The sequence below is a fragment of the Hesperophylax consimilis genome, chromosome 6 (assembly GCF_061612785.1).
Source record: "Hesperophylax consimilis isolate HC1 chromosome 6, BYU_Hcon_1.0, whole genome shotgun sequence".
NCBI lineage: Eukaryota > Metazoa > Arthropoda > Insecta > Trichoptera > Limnephilidae > Hesperophylax > Hesperophylax consimilis.
Window position 1 is genome coordinate 40512214 of NC_142841.1, and position 22162 is coordinate 40534375.

Genomic DNA, 22162 nt, shown 5'->3' on the forward strand with positions numbered 1-22162 from the left:
GTGTTTATCGTGAAATGATATTATCGATGCGTTTCAGCATACTAATATGGGGAACTCTTCGGCTTCGGGAAAATTCCGCTAGGGGTTGGTTTGAATTTACTGTAGAAAACTTATTTTCCTTTAATTTTCCAACAATAATATTAAAATAATTAAAAAGTCTAAAATAAAACGAACGGTTTGATGGTCGTTTTTGTGTTTACTTGCACCCGTCAAAATAACCTTTACATTTTAATCACTGAATGTAATGAATGATCAAAGTGAAAATGAAATCATATACTTTTTTGACGTTTATCTACTATTTTTTGATCTGTTTTAGAAAAACGAATTATGTCAGTAAGGTTAAAATATTTGTGTGTAACAATAATTAAATAAGTAGATTTAATTTAAAATATATACCATTTTAATGAAAATGTTTATATGGTAGCTCCAGAATTCTTTTAATTCAGAAAAAATATGAGTACCTAATTATCAAAATGTTTGTATTTATTTTTATAGAATAAGTAGCAAAAACCCATGAAAATTCACGGTATGTCATAATTGTAGGATTTTTAAAGCCTCAAGTATTTATAAAATATATTTGGTTAGAGGAATTGTCTCAGTAAGACAGAGATCCTTGGTTCGATTCCTAGCTGAGATCACTAGCTTTTTATTTTCTGTGTCTTGTTCTGTTTCATTTAGATTTGTAGTCTTTACTTGTTCAAAAAAAATTGCTTCAGGATTATCGCCCATCAAAAATTAGTAGTGTCAATTTTGTTTTTAATATAATTAAATATGTTTGCTGACAAATAATTAGAGAGAAGACCATCATTACCTTTCGAATGAATACCGTTAGTAAACTTTTAATTTCATTACTTTTCAGGATGTTTTTCATTTTGGATGGGTTGTTTTATAGAATTTGAACAATTCATCAAATTCCAAAGTTCATTTGCGAGTTCTCTTGCTATATCAGTACTGTCAAGTAACTTTTACATCTGAACAAAAAATAAAGAATAAAATATTTTGGTACCTAATTCATCGGTTGACTAATGTGATTTACATTTCCAAACCGAAAAGTTCATTGAACTTGAATAACTTTACGCATTACTCAGAAATACAATTACAAATCACGCATCCACTCATGCAACGACAACCGAAATAAATATTTTAGTTTTTTTTTTCTAAAATTAATGCGCAGCGCAATTATAGCATGTTAAAATTCCTCTTCAAGAATTGTACGGAATAGGTTTGTTTTAATTAAATAATTAATTATATTAATAAAAAGTGGCATTGCGTGAATGGTGCTAACTATTGTTCTATATTTTAACACATTGAGAATAATTTTGTTAAGTTTAGAATATCTAGGTATCGTGCGCTTCCTTATGTATATTTTTTAGTTGCATAATTATATTATACTAGGATAATATTGCAAATAGATTCAATGTCGATTTTCGCATTTCAGGTCAATCTTGATAGGGTGTTTAGTAAGTTAAATTTTAAGTTTAAATAAATAAACTTGAAAACCTCAATTGAAAATGTCGAGGTCTTCACATAATTAAAAATTCTTCACTCGGTAAACGCTAAAGATGTTTTCATCATACAAAAGAGATGCATAAGAAAAATTACAAACTCTGATCGTTTAGACTCATGTAGACCTATGTTTAAAAATCTGAAAATACTGACAGTCACAGACATATATATATTGGAGTTATGCATGTTAGTGCGATCATCTACAGACAAGTTCCCACTAAAAAACTCAACACATAAATACGCTACAAGGCTCACAGAAAACTTACTAATACCAAAAGCAAACAAAACAATATTCCAAAAAGGACCATACTACATGGCCATTAAAGTATATAACAACCTTCCACATAACATTAAACAAATACAAGATACACACAAATTCAAAAGTTACTAAACACTTTCCTTGTTAATAAATGTCACTACACGTTGAGTGAATACCTCACGTAAATGAAACACCTATTTTTATTGGTATATATATTTGTATTTTTTTATTTTTTCATTGGTATATTGTTATTTTATGTGTATAAACATTGTAATTAAATAAATGTGGTTAGCTGGAAGAAATGGGGTCTACCCATAAGCTATACCTTTTGTAATTTTAATTTTACAATAAATAATTTTTGATTTGATTTGATTTGATTTGATTTGATTTGATTTGAATTACGCACGTCTGAACAGAACAGAATATTTAATAATTGAAGAAGAAGAAAAAAAAATTGTGTCTTGTTCTGTATCATCTTTCGTTTTAATTTATTCGTGTTATTTTGATGGATATAACCTTCAAAAGATTGAAAAGTCGAGAATAACTTAACTAACTTGATATTACAGTTTTATCTCTCTGAATTAATAATTTTTCGATATCTCCTCACCGACATAATTGTGATCCTATATTATTTATTTTTTTTATTTGGTACAATATTTTTTTTACATTTCAAAGTTTTCCAGTAATGTTGGCCTCACTGGGTGGCTTGCCCGTGCTGAGGCCTTCATTTTATAATATGAAAATATAATCTAAATACAATCTACAATATAAGATAAAATAATACATTTAATATATAATCTTGGGTGTTTGTGAGTGATGTGTGTTTATATTGGTTTTGTGTGTTACGTGTAGGTTTTATTTTTATTTTATGCTATGAAATTTTGGTAATATTGTCTTTTTTGTTCTTTAATCCATTTTGTAATTTTGTGTGTGAATTTATTTTTATTTTCCTCAATTTTAATTTCAAGTTTTACACTGCTGAAAGCTTTTATAGAATGGTATTGGTAGTGTCTTTGTCCAAAGCGTGAATTTACTGTCGGAGTTTTTATGTTTTCTTTATACGCTTGTCTAACTGATCTGTTAGTGTTATTTTGTGTATGTTGAAATTTTTTTTTTGTCAAAAATGTAGTTTAGTAGTGTTTTAACGTATAATTGGCGTATATCTAGTACGTCACAGCTGTTGAATATTTGGTCTGTATCAGTCGGTCTATGTTTTTTTAGTATTACCTTTAAGATCGTTTTCTCTGCGGTTTCTATGTAATTGATAGCCGAGATTGTTGCTCCTCCCCAAGCAATAATTCCATATTCTATTATTGATTGGCAGAGTGCAAAATATATTGTTTTCAATTGTTTTATTTTATATATGTTTCTTATGTTTAGGAAAATGTGTATTGTTTTGAGAAGTTTATTTGTGATTTCTTTGATGTGAGGTATCCATCTAAGGTTATGGTCAATTACGATTCCTAGATACTTTATTTGATCTGTTTTTTCTAGAGGAGGGCAATCGCAGATGTTGGTGTTTAAACATTCGTGTATTTTTATGGTGTTTCTGTTGTGTGTTTTTTTTTTTTATAAAAGTAACTTTAAAAAAACATATTTGTCAAACTGGTCGAAACCACGCTTTTGTAGAGTAAAGTCATTACATGTTGTATAGTAAAGTCATAAAATAAAAAAGCTTATCGCAGTCCAGTCCAGTCCAGTGGCAATTTCAATAATTTTTTAGGAAGATTATTCTAAATCGAAATCACAAAACAAACATCCATATGCTTTCAGTAATAGGTAGGTACTATTCTAAATCGAAATCACAAAACAAACATCCATATGACTTCCTACCTAGCGTTCCAACAAAGACAAATAAATTACTTTGTGTTTGTTTTGAGGGTTTATTTTAGTTGATGAATTAAAAAAAAAATACTCTACACGCTTCACTAGACTCAATCGTGGACTATACGACCATGCGCATGAATCATAAATTACATATTTGTTGTTTGGCATCAATGAGTAAATTATAAAAATAAGTTAAGTACTTTAAAAACACATTAATTGTAGTCTACTTTCTTCTCTCATATGAGAAATGTATTAAAGACTACGTGACATCGACAAAATACAAAATACTTGGAAACTGGTTCAGAACTGTTGTAGTCCTACCGGTTAGCATTTCAGTGTCTGAGAGATTTTTCAATACACAGCCCTTGACCGGTGCCATTTAAAGAAAATAAATACACCCCACAAATTAATGAATTTTGTACGTAAAAAAATCTGCTGTCCGTCTTGCCTCCGTCGCTAAGGTGTTATTGTAACGAATATTTTCTTTAATTACTTGAAATAACCGCATAAAAAATAAGGTATTAGGGAAATATATATTTTTTTATATTGACGCCTATCGGTTTCGGAACAACCCTTTTTTTCTCAGGGAAAAATATATAATAACTCAATATTACAAAATTACGGTTGAACACATAATATTAGGTTTTGAAGTGGGGGTGGAGGCATGACCAAGAATTATTAATAATATTATTTTATTTAAATGTAATGGAAAACAGCAAAGTTTTAGCTACATTAAAAATAATATAGGGTTTTCCAATAAGAGGTGTTATTTTACTATGTATATAAATAAAATTTTATTTATTTTATATACATAAACATACACTTACCACAAACTACACATCACTTCTTATCACTTATTACTTCTTTTATTTTATTATGTATATAAATAAAAAATGACAGCTTCAAAAGTAACATCTACCGAAATAGCGGGCTATTCAAAATAACACCTCTTACTGGAAAACCCTATACTTTATGAGTAGGTACTGCACAAGGTACCAAAAGTCTAGAGCTAGTGAGACTATGGCATCCCCAAATGGCATTATTTTTGAGGGTGAAGGTGTTGGGAAAAGGGAGGAGATTCGAATATATAAATATTGTGATATAACATAAATTATAAAAAATATTATATCTCATTAACGTGGGATACACACAACACAATATCTGTTCCATGAAAATAAAAATATTTACAATAACCCATTTAGTTATAGACACCTGCCAATTATAAATTAAAACCATATTAATAACCACAAATGACGACATTAGAAAGGGCTCGGATATAATGTAGATGTTACCAAAATACGGTACAAAATAAGCAATCAACCTTCATTCATTATTTATTGGTGGAACATTATTATTTATGAACGTTATGCAATTTTCCGGTCTTGATATAATCATATCGTCAACCCATGTACTTAAATATATATGTCGCTGTGTAACTACTAACAACTTTTCAATGTCTCTGAAAAAATAAGACACACTAGCTAAGTAGGTACCCAATATATCATTAACGTAATATTCGTTATTTATTTTAAAAAATAATGTCATGTAACTAAAGTATATATAAACACCTAGAAAATATATTTTTTCATTTCTTTAATAATTATTTTAAAAGTATATTGTGGAACCATTTTAATATATATCGTATTGTATATATCTACATATTATAGTGCCAGGGAACATGTCATCTATCTTCCTGCGTCAACTAGGGTTAGAAGTGCATATATGAGGAGATAATCTTTTCTACCCGGTGAGCGGGTTGCCTTTGCTACCTTAGCCCGCCACGCATTGCTATGGCTCAGTCTGTCTGTGCAGATAGAGAAACAATAGTACGTGTTGCTTTTACGTCCAAGAGATAGTGCTGTTTTTGTAAAAAAAATGTTTTTATCTGTCACATGTGACATCTTTTGACAAGAGCTTTTGGAGATTTAAGATTTTTAACAAACGAATATAAACATTTTTATTTATACAGATAATGAAACACTTAGTCTGAACCACCATTTTTTAAGAATACTAATCAACAAGTTTCGAAACCAATGGTTCCTTCATCTGGTTAAAGGAGTGTTCTATATATTGAATACGTATCATTTTTCATTGTACTAACTCTAAAATTGATGCGTTTTCGGATTCACTGCCCAAATTCAAACGCGGCATCATGTCAATAATTTAAACTGTTCAATGCGCATACATACAGATACACACACACACAAACACTCACACATACATTACACACACACCTATATACTACACACGTCACTTGGTAATTAAGATATAAACATATCACTTAGCAGACATTACAAGGAAACAAATCATAGGTACCCAACATGAAGTATCTTATTCCTGTATATTGTTTCATCTTTGTAAATCACGTACTGTTTGTTTCTATAATTTAAAATAAATTACAAACAGTGGTTAAAAATAAGTGATATATATCTTATGGTTTTTTGGTATTTTTTTCATTGTTAAGTTATTTGTTTTTGCATACTATCAATACGCTATTTTTATTTAGGCCTATAATGCTATGCTAAATTGTCTATTTTGTTCTTCAAGAAATTATTTAACTGTGAGTGAAATATTATAACATCCTTTGTTTTAATATGTAAATAATATTTTTTCATAAAAAGCTATTACTTTGTGCTTAGATATTATATTTTTAAATAAAACCCACCCCCTTACTAAGGTGTTTGAAATTTTACACAACTGACCAACAACTATTTATCATACAACCTTGAAAATGTTGTATACATCTTTAGTGCGAAGTCAAGTGGAATAAACCCTTTGATCTGTTCCCCCATTTTAAAATACATTTAGATTAAATAGAAAAAATTCAACACAAATTCCTAAGACACATTAATTTTAAACTCGGTATTCCCATTGAAAGTATAAACTAAATGAAAACAATAAATTTATTAAAACTCTCAGATCGAAAAATTAAATTCAAATTAATATATTTATTTACAATAAAAAATATAAATTTGTTTTAGACCACTTTAATTTTAATTGTACTCTACCGGTTTCGGAAGCACCCTTCCTTCATCAGGAGAATATTAAAACTTTTAATGAAAATACAGCACCCTTGAGGTGATTTCTCACGAAAACGGCGCTATTTAAATTAGCCAAATATTAAATATTAAATATTATTAAAACTGATATTCTCATTAAAAGTTTTAATATTCTCCTGATGAAGGAAGGGTGCTTCCGAAACCGGTAGAGTACGATTAAAATTAATGTGGTCTAAAACGAATTTATATCTTTTATTGTAAATTATGACGAGCCACAAAGTAAATGCTTATTACAAATATGTAATATATTTATGTTCAAAGTAGTAAATGGTAGTGTAGACAGCCTTGATTTAATTAACCTCATTGAATTTCATGTACCAATAAGAGCTACTCTTTGTAAAACCCTGTTTAAATGTTACAATTTTTTAACCTAGATTACACGAAGTTAGCCATAGGTACGCAGATGTAGCGGATCTTTTTAACTGCACAAAATCTAGGTACAAAAATACTATACTAACATATCTTCTAATAAATATTTTGTATGTACTTGTATCTTCTTCTAGAGCTTGTATAAATTTTATACTATCTGTCGTCATTTTATGATCAAATGCCACAGTTATTTGTTATTTTTGTTTACATTATTACTAGTGTTTGATTATGCTTGTATTCTGTGACATCAATTATTGTGTATGGTTTATTTATACTGTGGATATTAAATAAATAATTAATTTGTGTTTAACAGTTGTATTTTTTTTATAAGTAAGGTCTTTAGTATTTAACCACAATCTTTATTATCTTACCCATCGATCGGTTTAACTTAAACCAAGCTTCATCAGGCCTATAATAATAAAAGTTATTACGTTTATTATTATAGTCCTATTATTTACGTATTTACGTTAATAGTTTACGAAGTTATTGATTTACTAAAAATATATTAGTCCTTAAACATAAAGAAAGCAATCACGAGTAAAAACAACGACAAAAACTTTAAAATAAAGTTTAAATATATTTTAATAAATACATTGCTTAAATGTAAAGGAACAAAATATCTAAGTAGATAAATTATTAAAATTTACCACGTTATAGCATAAAGTTAGAATAATTATTTTAAAAAAATACATAGTGTTAATTGCTTTATTGTTACACGATTTCAATCTGCACAACACCTATTTGATATTCTTATAATAAAAACTCTCATACAGCTGTTAATTATTAAATAATTTTATCACTGCGAGAATTTTTGTACGAAATTGGCAAACACTTTGCACTAAAAAAACAAGGTGCGTTTCGCAAGAATTGTATTATTTTGAATAGTTAAAATTCATACAATGAAATTACAATGCACTTCCGAAAGTACTTGGGAGTGAGAGTATGTACATCATAATAGGTCGTTTTGAAGTTTTTTCTCGTTCATCTCACTTTAATTTCTCGATTATGACATCTCAAAGAGTGATTTATAAAATAAGAATGGATCAGTTGATTGATAGGGTAATTTTCGATACAAGTAGACGTAATTCGACAGGAGGTGTGTTTGAGAATAATATATCGACGGAAGAACAAATATCATGCCGAGGTACAAATAAAGAGCTTAGTTGGGCGTTTGAAAACAGACGTACATAGCTGGCAAATACCTAAGCCTTTATTTAAAATAAAACATATAGCAGAAAACATCTTTAGAGATAAAGTGACAGAGCAGATGTGTTTTGTAAGCGTGTCTGGTGTGCCCAAAGTAATGTTAATTTTCCCTTATTTTTGTAAAATTGTTAAAACATTTTCATACATCAAATTATTTTCCACTTTCGATTCTGTTTTCATGTCTGAGTCCTAGTAAACAAAAGGATTTACAAAAGCTGACGATATTAGTTTTCTTTCGAATTGTTAGTCCTAATTCCTTTGATTATCCGTTCTGCGGCAAGGAGGTAGTTGGAATAATTAAAATTTGGGTTTTTTGGATTTCAAATAGGCGTTTAAAGTTTTTTTTCCTTTAAAGAATTATTAATTTTTTTGTACTATAATCGTTAATTTAAGCTGATTAATTATGTAGGTTAAAATAATATAAACTACCATTATCTACTGATATTGTCAGTAACGTAAAATTGAAAATTATTTAGCACCAAAAACGCTGACGGTGAACCTAGCAATTAGCACAAATGATAGCCGGCAATTATTAACTTTTGAAGAGAAATTTGACAGGTTTTAAATTACTGTTAAGTCGTAAGAAATAATTTCGCACGTTTACATACTTTCTCAAGCATAAGATTTTCATCAGTTTTTTGATAAAATACGATTAAAAATCGCACTACTAAAACTGTGCGATTGTATTCGTTTAAAAAGAAAACACCTAGAGACAATAAATATGTTTGCCCCATTCTGCACCCTTATAATATTATAAGATTTTCAACCCCATTTAAAAAAATTTAAAAAAATTGAATACGGACGGGTCACTTCATAAAATTTGAACAATTCATCAAATTTCAAAGTTACAATTCAAGTTTAATGAAACTTTATAAAAATGATGATAATAGTAATTGTGTTCAATCAAGCACTGAAAACAGTAAAATTGTACGAAAAATCAACAAATTTTTAGGTACACTCCATAAGGTAGTATATTTACCATACATTACGTTTATTCAATGGGATCACACCCTTGACCCCATAATCAAAACGCTGGTATTTAAACCATCAAGGACGCCCACCCGTTCATAAATAACTTAATAAATTATTATAATGTAACCTACTTAAGGCTTATTTAAATAATAAATAAAGGTACGTGTTTAGATTAAACTATTTACCTACGTTGAAATTTTCAATTCTTATTGCAATCCTGAAGTTATTACGGTTATTGAAATCAACCTTGTATAACGTTTCGACATGTCCTGTATTGCGAGCCACTAACTTAATAACTGCTTGGATTTGTAACAAAACACGGCTCATTTCAACAGAAAAGAAAATAATGTCACATGGCATCTTCGGCTGTAATTGGATTGTGCAATAACACCTAACGAGACAATTAAAATAATACCATTGTCAATTATTGTAAGTTTGATTGTTATCACCACGCTTTCCTGCGATTTAACTGCTTGATCTTATTGACCTTTAACGCTATAAATAACGACGTGAGATAAAACCAGCTTTTTAACTAATAAAGTTAAATTAACAGTTTTGTTGAAGTAATTAATAATAGTTCACCAATTAAACTAAAGTTTTAGAAAAGGGGTATCTATACAACAATTAAAATTTGATTGTTTTTTTTTTAAATGTGCAAGGGGAGGTTAAAATAAAATATGTTTTCTGAAGATAAAGAATATCGTCGGTTTTCCATTGAACACATTCATAGTAGTAAAGTGAATTATTGTATTTGGTACATTTTACCTCTCAATACTCTGAAGACGTTGGAACTTTTAAGAAAAATCACAAATCCTTACTTTAGGCTTAACTTTGTTAATTATCTGTATAATATAATACCCGTTTGTATAGATTGGTATCTGTGGTTAGATGGGGAAATTTTATTTATATAAATATGTGAAAAACCAGTTCTGGAATGTAAAGAAAATCGTTCAATGCCTCTCTCCTTACCTTTATTTGTTAATGCACAATGCTCGGTAACAATTCTACTAAACGATAAAATAATCATTATTGTTGCAATAAGTAGTAAGAAGAAATACGTAAGTATAAAAATAGGATTAACTGTCAATAATTAACAACCGGTATAAAATTATGTTATCGGTTTTACCTCTGAGAATGATCATGAAAATGGTTTTAAGACTATCTTAATATGTACCTAATTACCTCCTACATTGTGTGTAAATAAAATCATCAAGGAAACAACACTGACTTATAATATAAGCAATGAAAAGTATAGTACTGCAATTGAGGGGTAGGTTTTAAAAATCTCCCCTTACTTCAATTACTTCCAAATCTCTCTCCCCTCATCACACCTCATTCGTCAAACGCCCGTTCCTAGCAGTTGGGAAGAGGTGTCCTGAACAAAGGACAAGAAGGAAGTGCGACACGGCGTAGTGACCCAAAAATTCATCACGATAAAATCTAAAACCTCGTTTGTCTTTCACAAAGAAGTTGACAAAGTTCTATGGATTGGTTGTTTCATAGAATTTGAACAATTCATCAATTGTCTACGTTCATTTTCGGGTTTTGTGTAAGTCCTATTCAAGTTCTGGTATTATATAATTATAGTCTGGTTATTTGACAGAAGTCAAGGAATAACAAAACTTGAAAAGAACTTTCGCAAAACTTGAAAAAAAACTTTGAAATTTGAAGTATTGTTCTTCAAATTCTCTGAAACAATCCTTCCTAAATAATTATTGATGTCAATTTTTGTGTTGTTGTTTTTGAGAAATGATCCTTAGTACAAAAAGTTTGTGACTGATTGAGAAATCGCATAGTTTATAAAGTAAGAAATAATTAGCAACGTTTTTATAACATTGCAGAATAGCTGCGATTCTAATAAGACATGTTTTCAAAGGCTCTTCCCGATTGGTACTCGTTTTTCTATAAACTCGTTACAAAACAAAATACCTGAACCTGTCACATCGAGGAAAGACCATAATCTTATACAACTGTTTCTGGGATAAGCAAGTTATGCCTCGTTCACCAAACTACCTTCTCTGTTCACACAATTAACAGGAAGCAGATCGGATGTAATTTTCTTTCTTTAAAATATACTTAACCTATGTTGAAAAATTAACAAACTAATTGTAAGTTAAGACAAATGGTTGTTCCTAGAAAAAACAAACGGAAAACTTAAATAACAATTTTGTTATTTCTTATATTTGAACTTTTCCGGGTCAAGGAACATACCTCTTAGTCACGAAGGTCACCATACAAAAGATCTAAAGCGGATATTTATAAGAAAATACATTATACGTTAATCTATTCATAAATATTTGCAAGAATGTGACAGATTTATGGTTCAAATCATTATGTTATTTGCTCAAAAAACTACCTGTATTCTTTCAAAAAATATCACAAATTAAAATAGACAGGTACTTTTACACATTCCTATTCTCAATCTCCTCTCCCTCCCTCTAACCTTCAACCTCACAACATGGGGTATGGTCATATTCCCACTAACTCCAGACGATTGAAAGCAGTTGGGACTCTTGTGCTGTAATCACATTAAAATAATCTTAGATACTCCCCAGTAATCCCAATCTTCTTCTTATTTCCACTCGCAAAATCGCAACATGGGCCTCATCCCAATATCGGGATAAAAAATGGAGATGGCAGAGATATGTGGCTAGTCTGAATATGATTATTGGGACTCTATAAAAAAGACAAATGGGCGCAGCTGGGACTCTTTTGAAGTAATCGCAAAAAGTTATGATTCAAATCATTATGTTGTTTGCTACTAAATGGTATTATTTCTGTGATGTTTCGATTTGTAAACATAAATTTTTGTTTATACTTATTATTGGACCGGTTTCACCCTGTTATGGGGATCTTCAGCCTGGTAGATTTTAAATTTGTTATTGGATATCTGCAACATGTGGGTCAGGGTTGAAACCGGTCTGGTCAAAAATAAATAATTGGACCAATGTCGTAAAGCATCACATAATTCATCACCTGCAGAGGAATTCCACAATATTATTTTGGTTAATAGCATATTATTACGTTATACAAACTAACATATCAAATCGACGATATTTTTAGTTTTCGACAAATGACCCGTCCCAGTCAAACACAGATTATCTATACTTTCATCTGTTACATTTTTGATCGACTGTGAAACATTAAAGTCATGATCTTATGTTTGTCAGCTTGTCATATTTGACCAAAAATTGAAATAATATAATAGACGATCAAATATCTAAAATACGAAATGGCGCTGACGGTCGTCAAATAATGTCAAAGAGTTTAAAACACTTCGACTTTGCTCATCTCAAAATCACTAAATTTGAAGGCGTAAGAAAATTATTATTTTTTAATGATAATCTCATGTCCATAAGACAAGGTTTTTATGCAAAGTACAAAGGATATCAAATTATTATAAACATTAATTACTCGCCTGAAATCTCCATACAAATTGAAAATATCTCCCGAGTAAAAATAAATCTAGTTGGAAATTCAGCCCTAACAAAGCCTTTCATACAAAAATAAATTTGGTTGTTTACACAGTGAAAAAAATATAATAAGCAGTGATTTTCGATTGAAGTACTTGTACATATTGAATTATTTGGCGGGTTGGGAATAAGCCGACGTAGCTCAGTGGTCTATAGCACCTGACCGGACATCAGAAGGTGAGTGTTCAATTCCCGTCGGCGGCATAAATTTTTACTCGTAATATATTTTCAATTTGTTTTGATATTTCAGGCGAGTAATGCTAATAATAATGACTAATGACTAATGCTAATAACTAATGCTAATAATAATTCGTAAGAAAAGTGGTTAGAAAATGTAATGTTTGTGTAGTCAATGACGGTATTTAGTAAAAAAAGTTACGTTTGACCGACGATCTCTTTGTTTCAGATGGATAGTTTATTAGATAAGCACGTTTTTGATTCAATTCATGATCGAAACTCGGTGATCCATCGCAATAGGGTCAAAAACTCCGGGCAGGAAAATAAATACATTAAACGGTGAGAGGCTTTCATAAAGAATTTTATTACATCACTTATTTGAGAAGCACACGAAAATAAAAGTAAAGAAGTTAAGTAACCAATCTCTTAAATTCAATTTTGAACCAATGATGCGTTATATATTACATGGTAATAAAATAATACTCTCATTGCGAAATGACGATTAATTTGTTGACATGCCTCTACGTTTATTACTAACCCAAATAATAATTTATTTATTTTATGTTGTTTCATACAGTTAATTAGTACTTAATTTTGAGTTAAAGTTTAATAATTATTATGTATGCAAAACTTTGTAAACAAACGTCAATGGACATTGAAATTTATAGGTATTGAATTTATTTGACATTCGATTGCCCAATTTACGTTCTAGTAATTTTTTGTCACAGTCGTTGGTTTTGCACGAAATCACCTAATAAAACGTTTTTGTGTACATTTTTTGTGGCTAACTGATATAGATAAATCTTTATTTGAGATTACATTGCTACATGCGAAAAATATAATATTAATTTAATTTTTTTTTTCGATTAAATCATTACGTTTTCATTGTAAACTGGATCGTTGAGACATTGTAATATAATACAATGATGTAGCCGTTAGATGAATCGTGAATCATATGAAATCGTGTTTTTAGGGAATAAGGGTATTTTACTTTTATAAAATACTTAGATTTTTTTAATGTATTGTATCCCTACATGTTATATAATTGTAATGTTATATAAATATTAATTTTAATTAAAACGACTAAACCATGCGAGTAAATTTACGAAAAACTAAATATATATGACAAAGAAGTTGTGACTTTTTTACCCAACAAAGATTTGAAACAAGGGGATTTATTTGAGGAGTTTTTTTGCAAATCTAATAAAACAAAATGCTTTGTCTCATTAAAGAAGGTAGGTAAGCATTTTTCACCAACCCCTATCGAGTTAAAATGCTTTCCAGTCGATTTTTAAAGAATTATTTGATGTGGACTGAGCTTAATACTACAATTACTATAATTAGTCGCTGGAAAGTAGGTACTTTGTAAACAACATGCCAAGTTAGCCAGTTACTCGACCCAATACTTAACCACCCACATACCTCGAGTTGTCTTGCTTTACATAACCCTATAGATCATTATCCTTTCCACGGAAAAGCGAACAAAGTCAGGAATCGCAGCAAATGGCGAAAACACCAACTAACACACTTCATCTGTTGAAATTCTACGTATGAAAATTTTCGGATACGGATGTTTGACTCTGTTTTGTGCGCAGATTCTTGAACGCGGCAACTCGCATTCCAAACGCAACGGGCTCGGGTTTATTGAGTCGCCTTCCGATTACGATGGGAGGTTAAACTAGTCGGGTAATGTCGGTTACGAGACGTATCGAAGAAGGCGAACGTAGCAGCGAAAGTGTAACTGGGGTTTCTTGTTGCCGTTTTAGTATAAAAAGGAGGCGACCCGGTTAGCATTGTATATTCACGTTCGGAAACTCACTGGCTTCAGTGCTATTATAAGCCAAGCACCATGAAGATCACGGTGGGTTCTTGTGTTTTATTCATACTATCAATTTGCTTGGGTATATTTATCTTCAGTTCTACAATTACAGATTGATGGTGTTTCAAAATACAACAACAATAAATTCATTTTAACGACCGGATTAGTTTGTTAAAAATAAAAAGTGATTTAAAACATCGAAAAAATAAACAGTGATTTGGTTACCAGTGATAATGGATTCTCGTGCAATCAGTGATAAACCAATACAAAATATAAATAGTTTCGATTTTTAAAAATTATTTGTTTTTGTTTAAATTCTGCCTTCAGTCATAATGCGTTTAAAACAAACCTCTCGAAATATCACGATTTTTAATATCACTAACCAAATCTTCTGTAGTTTGATTTATTTTTAAATGTGTTAATTTAGAAATTATAATAATTGTTCTTTTTAATTACAGCTCGTGGCCACTCTGGTGGTGTTGGCCATCTTGGGCGTGCAGGGGAAGGAAGAGAAGAAATCAGCTGTTAAGGAAGCCGACACAAAGGCGGTAGGGGGAGAGAAGAAACAGGAGAAGAGAGGACTCTTCGGAAGCTTCGGCAACTTTGGAGATCATGGGTGGGCAGCCAGTGACAGTCTAGGAGACTCTTATGGAGGTTCCTACGGCCATGATGCCGGCTTCTCTCTGGGAGGTGGATGGGGACAAGAATCTCATGACACTCACAAGACTATCACCGTAGTCAAGAACGTCAAAATCCCATATCCAGTAGAAAAGCGCATTCCCTACCCAGTAGAAAAACATGTCCCATATCCAGTAAAAGTACACGTTCCTCAACCCTACCCAGTCTACAAGAACGTCCCATACCCAGTCAAGGAGTACATCAAAGTTCCAGTACATATCCCCCAACCCTACCCAGTTGAGAAGGAGGTCCATTACCCAGTAAAAGTTCACGTTGACAGGCCAGTTCCAGTCAAAGTTTACGTTCCACAACCCTACCCAGTAGAAAAGCGCATTCCTTACGAAGTCAAGGTACCTTACCCACAGCCGTACCCTGTGACTAAGGAAATCCCATACCCCGTGAAGGTTCCCGTGCATGTGGCCCAGCCTTACCCCGTCGTCAAGGAGGTGCCATACCCAGTCAAGGTTCACGTTGATAGGCCTTATCCAGTCCATGTACCCAAACCCTATCCCGTTGAAGTAGAGAAGCATGTCCCTTACCCAGTAGAAAAGCCCGTCCCATACCCAGTCAAGGTCCCCTTTGACAGGCCCTATGCTGTCCATGTTGACAAGCCAGTTCCCTACCCAGTGAAGGTTCATGTACCCGCCCCTTACCCAGTCGAGAAGAGAGTACCATACCCAGTAGAGAAGCTGGTGCCTTACCCCGTGAAGGTGCCATATGACAGGCCCTACCCCGTCCACATCGACAAGCCAGTGCCATACACCGTGGAGAAGCACATCCCCTACCCAGTGAAGGTTCCTTACCCAGTGCACGTGCAAGATCACCAAGAACAACAACACGACATTGGAGAGAGCAGCTACGACTTCAGTGATCATCATGGAAGCTATTAAAAGCAGGAAGAAGAAGATTTTCATGAATGTGATAATTTGGACATAGCACTGCCCCGTACGTTCCCAAAATCGATTGCTCAGAGATGTATAGTTCCTCTCTCGAAATAAAGAGGCTGGAAGATTTTTTGGAGTACTTGCCTTGGGAACTGCAGAGCGTTGCGACAAAACCAATCACCATTAATTAGTTGTTAAGTTATGCACTTGAATATAAACCATCGTTCATTTTATTTTTTAAGTTTATTGTTTGTTAAATGGATGTTCTCGCAGTCATTCAAATGTACCTGAATCCTGATTGAGATTGGGTAACATGAAATAAAATACACGAACGCTAGTCGTTCAAAATCTAAATTAATGTTGTTATTTCCCCTTCATAACCTACACAGATATTACGAAAATGCATTGTTATATAGTTTTAACAAGTAACAGCACCTTGTCAGTATTAACATTGAAATAAAACTTATTCAACCAAGACAAAGATTGGCAATCACTACAAGTTTGGGAAAATTCTGCGGTCAATGTATTGTTCATTATTTATAATGAAGATTGTAAGGCCTAGATTCTTCGTAGTAGATTAAAAAACAACACACTTAACTATCATTAGAATCGTTCATTAAGAACCACAAGAACGAATTCTTTTAATGTTACATTTGTTCGTTACCCTGAAGAAAAAAAGGAATTGAATCAAATATTCGAATCGTCAAATATTACCCAAGGAATACTAATGTTTTTGGCTTGGAATACCATTTATATAAGATAGAGTGCATAGCTTTATGTTGACTTAAATAGTTTTTAACAGCATTTTTCCATTTAAAAATCGTATTTTATCTAAGAGATAAATATTTTCAATCATTTAACACAATCACAAATACAATCCACATGCTAAAGTATGTGATTAAGAAATAAGGTTTTGCAATCGATTTCTAAAAAAATGCACGTCTATCAAACAAATAAATGTTGGATTTATAATCGACTCTTAACTAACTAAAATGAATTAAAAATAAGTGAATAATTTATTACGATATTACGATCATTCGTTAGTAGCGTCAGTTGATCTCGTTTCGTCATCAAAGTTCCCACCTAATTATTATCTATAACCTTCTTTTAAATTTTTTCTTATTACGCTGCGTTTTTACAGCATATGTGAATTTCATCAACTATTTTGTAACTCAGGAAATGCTGAATCGTGGTGCACACGTATTATTTTATTGTACAATCAATTCTACGTACCTAGCACTTGCAAGCCACTTGTTCAAGTGCTTAAAGCTGTAGGTATTAGTCCAACGAACAAATTGTAATGCGTAAAGCGGTAATAGCGTAAATATTGATATTGATACGTGTTTTGTAATACATTTCAAAACACAACATTCTAACGCGGTATCTCAATAATAAAACAGTTGATCTACCAATAGCTAATGCAGTATTACGGATAGTACCCGAAACTAATGCGATCACTATTAAATAGATGTGAAGTAACCGATTTTAGAACAGGTAGCTGTAATTTTTTTTATACTTAACCGACAGTAAGTAAGCAACTGGTTCTAAGCACGTACCTCAAAGATATTATAAGAACGAGATGTGCTATGCGCAGTTCGTACTGAGTGGAATTGTTTTGCCGAGTGTCGCCGGTTTTATTCACCAATACTACTGCACATCTTCGCTTGCGCTAAGGTATCCGCACTAATACATAGAACAGATTTCTGTGCGTACAAGTCCCGATACCGTTCAAAGTACCCTAATTAGGTAGTACTCCGGCTACGGTCCGGCGGCCAACATATCATATCTCGTTCTTCTAATATCTTTGACGTACCTAATCCACTCTAATGCCTTAATAATAACTTTGGGCATTGATACAAAATTTGCTAAATGAAGCTCGTTCACGATGGGATTGTTTTTTTGTTAATATCCTCTGTTCCGATGATCTACATTTCAAAGATTTACATACTTTTATAGATTCCCACATCAGTTTTATTTGCTTTGTGTTCTTATCCGTTAAAATTTTCCAATTTTTTTCCAGATATCGGGCACTTCTGAAAATCACCGCTACGCCTTATATATGTGTGTCATTCGTTCGAAATTTGTTACCCCTTATGACATGTACGCTAGGTGATTTACTTTAAGTTCTAGAGAAAGAGTTGTTAAGTTTTAGAATTAAAAATCAGTTCCCATTTAAGGGCTCTTCGCAGATCTGCTCCCCATTCAAAACACATAATGTTGAAATCACCGTTAACACCATTGTCCCGAGTTTAATACCCTATTATGTTGGCATGTTGTCGTAAAAGTGGCTGTCGTAAAAGTGGTTGTCAAAAGTTCCCAAGTTCTTTTACTTGCCAATAACGCCAGGAGAGGTAAAAACAGGCAAAAATCGCATCTTTATGTGAACACAAAGATATATTATTATGCCCTGTATGTTTTGCATATATTCTATTTCTTTGATTGTAAGATTATCTTGTGTTTTATATAAATCCGATAGAGCGATATTTTGAAGCGATACACACACTTGACGTAAGACAGTTGAAACCTACAACAAATCACAAAATAATTGCTGATTAGAGATATTTTTGGCAAAAAATACCAATCTCTATTTTCTATATCAATCAAGACCAAGTTTGTTTTTATTTTACTTCGCACTCTGACGCAATGTTGGCCAAGAGAAATTATGAAGATTATTGTTTATTAGCCGACATATCGGACAGAGTAGCGTTTATTTGTAGCAGTGAGGAAATGACAAGTTTCAAGCTGGTGTAAGTGGCTGTAGTTATGCCATTTGTTTATTATTCCAAGAAAACTGTCACTGTTACACAATTTGCTTTTGAAACCGTACTCCTGTGATATTTGTAGAGCCACTTTTGCATGTTACACGAGATAAATAAATAATATTCCAAAAACTTGTACAGTATTTTTCTTTATTTATTTGTATTAAGTCATTATGATCATGTTAAGTTTTTTAAACTTATCATTATCATGTTAAGTTTTTTGTTTTAGTAATCAAACATTTTTAAATGATAATAGACAATACAATAGTGGTAAAGCTTTGATAAATTAATTTATTAAGCTTATTTGGAAAAAATATTTTTGAATGGGGTATTTTCACAAACTATGAATACTGTCAAAAATGTGTGGAAGATTTAAAGTTTATTTTTAAAATTTTGATTATTGCACAAAAATGGAAATTTGTAATTTGAAATTTAATTATTTTTGTTATTTCGTTCATAAAAAAATATGTAAGACTACAATGTCATTATGACAAAGAAAACGCCAATGTCTGGTAAGATATAAAATAAAATAAAAATACAAATACCTTCACTATTGTAATTTTTACACACAATACAATATTTTCCCACACATTATATTGGTTTGGAAAAATGAATAATGTTTTATATACATACATTCTACTGTTAAAATAAAATAATTGAATATCCTTCGTTTGTTGGTTTTTTGGGGTGGTCATTGAATAAAATAAATGGGTAAACAAAATAAAACTAATTAGCTAGTTTAAAGGAAAATAGATGATAATGCGTGTTCTTTATCAGATTGTAAGATTCTGTTGATTCCAAAGACTGCGATGGAACGTTTAGTCAGAATTAATTTAATGCAAAAGAATTCAAAATTACAAGACACCGAGAATCATGACCCAGAATTAAACCGAGGAAGAGGTGAACTGACTGCGTGGAAAACGATTGAAGCAAAAAAAAAGCCGAGGACTAGAGGTGAATGGCAAGGAAAATCATTTGTGGACATAAAGATTCAAGTTGTGGAGGCCAAATCCACCATTGAAAAGTATTTAGATCCAAGATTAAGATGATGATGATGTTACACATCAGATTACATGCACAATCAAAATAGTGAAATTTGAATGTAAACATTATGCATTATCAATGTCGAAATATGCACTAAAATTTTCAAAAAGAATCTGTTAAAAATAGTTTATATATCAGAAAAGAATTGAATATCAAATATTTCTTATTTAAACAGATCATATTTTCAAGAATCTTAAATCTAAAATAGGCAAAAGTGATAGAAAAAGGCTCTTATATGCACCACACCAACCAACAAATATGCACTACACCAACCAACAAATATGCACTACACCAAACAACAAATATGCACTACACTAACCAACAAATATTCACTACTCCAACCAACAAAAAACCTCGAATACACACTAATAACCTAAACTCAGACTTACTAGTTATATGTAGAAAACTTGGCTACTTTATGCGATGTGATTTGAGATTTTCACAGTCAGAAGTATAGTGATTTATTTTTGGGGTATTATGCCGTGTTGCGCTACCTCCATCTTTAGCCAATGTTGCGGACAGCATTACAGTGTCCATCTTTAGGGTAGATGTGTGAAACGTTAACACAATACCCGAAAAATAAATTATTATAACATTTTATCGGAAATTTATTGATACTATTCATAGGTTCGAGTAGGTACCGAATAGTAAACTATTTTATAAATATATAAATCAAAAATTTACTTTATTCCATGGATAAGCTATCGAGAGGATTGTGAAAACATCCTCATAATACTGTCAAAATGTTTCTTTATTGTAAGACATTTACTATCCCATATAATATGAACTCCATTGCAAATTATTTGTAACACTATACAATAAATATATTATAATGCCCTGTTTCATGTGCGATTATTCGCAAAATTATAATATTACATCCTCATTTTGCGTATTCGCTTACCCTAGCGTTATTGAATACGCTTTCCGTAATTTCATCTTGCGTAATTTAATGCAGGTTCTCAATGTAATACTTCTGGGTTTAATGGTTCTCTATGTAAAGATTGGGGAAGGAAAATTGACTCGTAAATGTGTTTCAAATGTTTATTGAATTAATAAAAGATTTTGCTGTCTACAATTTCTAGAACAAGAAAACTATTTTAATTTCACAGCTTTTCGTCTATGGAACTTTGAAATTTGTATCCAAATATAAAACAAAACACTATCAGTTGCTTGTTCCATTTTTTTTAAACATAGTATTATCTGGCCGCACAAAAAAGTTTTAAAAATCGGTACAAAAGAAATGAAGCAAAAATATTTTTCAATATAAAACGAAAGTTTTTCCATCATTGATGGGTTCTGCTTGAGCTTTTTCCTGGAATATTCGATGTAAATAAAAGTTTTATGGAAATATAATGTGATTATTCACGCGAGACTTATTTTACTTTCATCCTAAGGAGGTCAATAGCGAGGTCAAAAATCTCACCGCCAATATGAGCACTTAGAGGCGATGAGTGACAGTTATTGAATGTTTATTTTTTCTTTTCGATATAAACTTGATACCAGTTTATTATTTTAGAATTAAGTATTTCAGTTTTGTAGGTCAAATGTAGTATGCTTATAGAAGAATCTATTCTATTTCTATGTGATTTTGCATTAAAATCGCTTTTGTTTGTTACTCGTAGGCTCGTCTGAGGCTTAGCAATTTATCGAAATTTCTTCTAAAAAAAAAACTTTTTTAAAAATCAGTTATATATGTTGCAATAAATCCAGTGGTCGTGGGTTGCAATAAACGTACTAATTCCTAATACATAATACTGATGGGTGTGGTATGCATTATCAATATATTTTAAAAATATACCAATTTCAGTTGTGTCTCTATCTGTAACTCCGGCTCAATGAACTCTGGAACGTTTGTATCGAACTCAATGTAAGTTTTTAATGAGAATTCAGACAAGCGATAAAATCTATAATATTATATTATACAATATTTTGAACGCAAAATTATTTTAATTGCCTTTTTCAAAATTGAAGCTGATTTCTCGAGAATTCAGAATATCCTTATTGTTGTGTAGTATTATTTTTTTTCCAGTTTTTTTAAATCCCTAATTACTCCAATTCGACCTCCAACGCTCTACCGAATCCGGTCCCAGTCCACCTCTACCCGCGTGATTATAGTGGAACGTCGGAACA

The 22162-nt window shown here is 31.4% G+C and overlaps 2 protein-coding genes across 2 annotated transcripts in view; one reads left to right on the forward strand and one right to left on the reverse strand.

Moving 5' to 3' along the window:
- Window positions 1–16533, forward strand: part of LOC149423370 (uncharacterized) — a 28297-nt gene extending 11764 nt beyond the window's left edge. The window contains exon 3 of the mRNA XM_089632684.1: window positions 15631–16533. Coding sequence (XP_089488810.1) covers window positions 15631–16235 — 605 coding nt within the window. The 3' untranslated portion in view covers window positions 16236–16533. The remainder of the gene's footprint in view (window positions 1–15630) is intronic.
- The window catches only part of Ance-3 (angiotensin-converting enzyme Ance-3), a 220325-nt gene that overhangs the window by 111588 nt on the left and 86575 nt on the right, over window positions 1–22162 (reverse strand). The window lies entirely within an intron of this gene.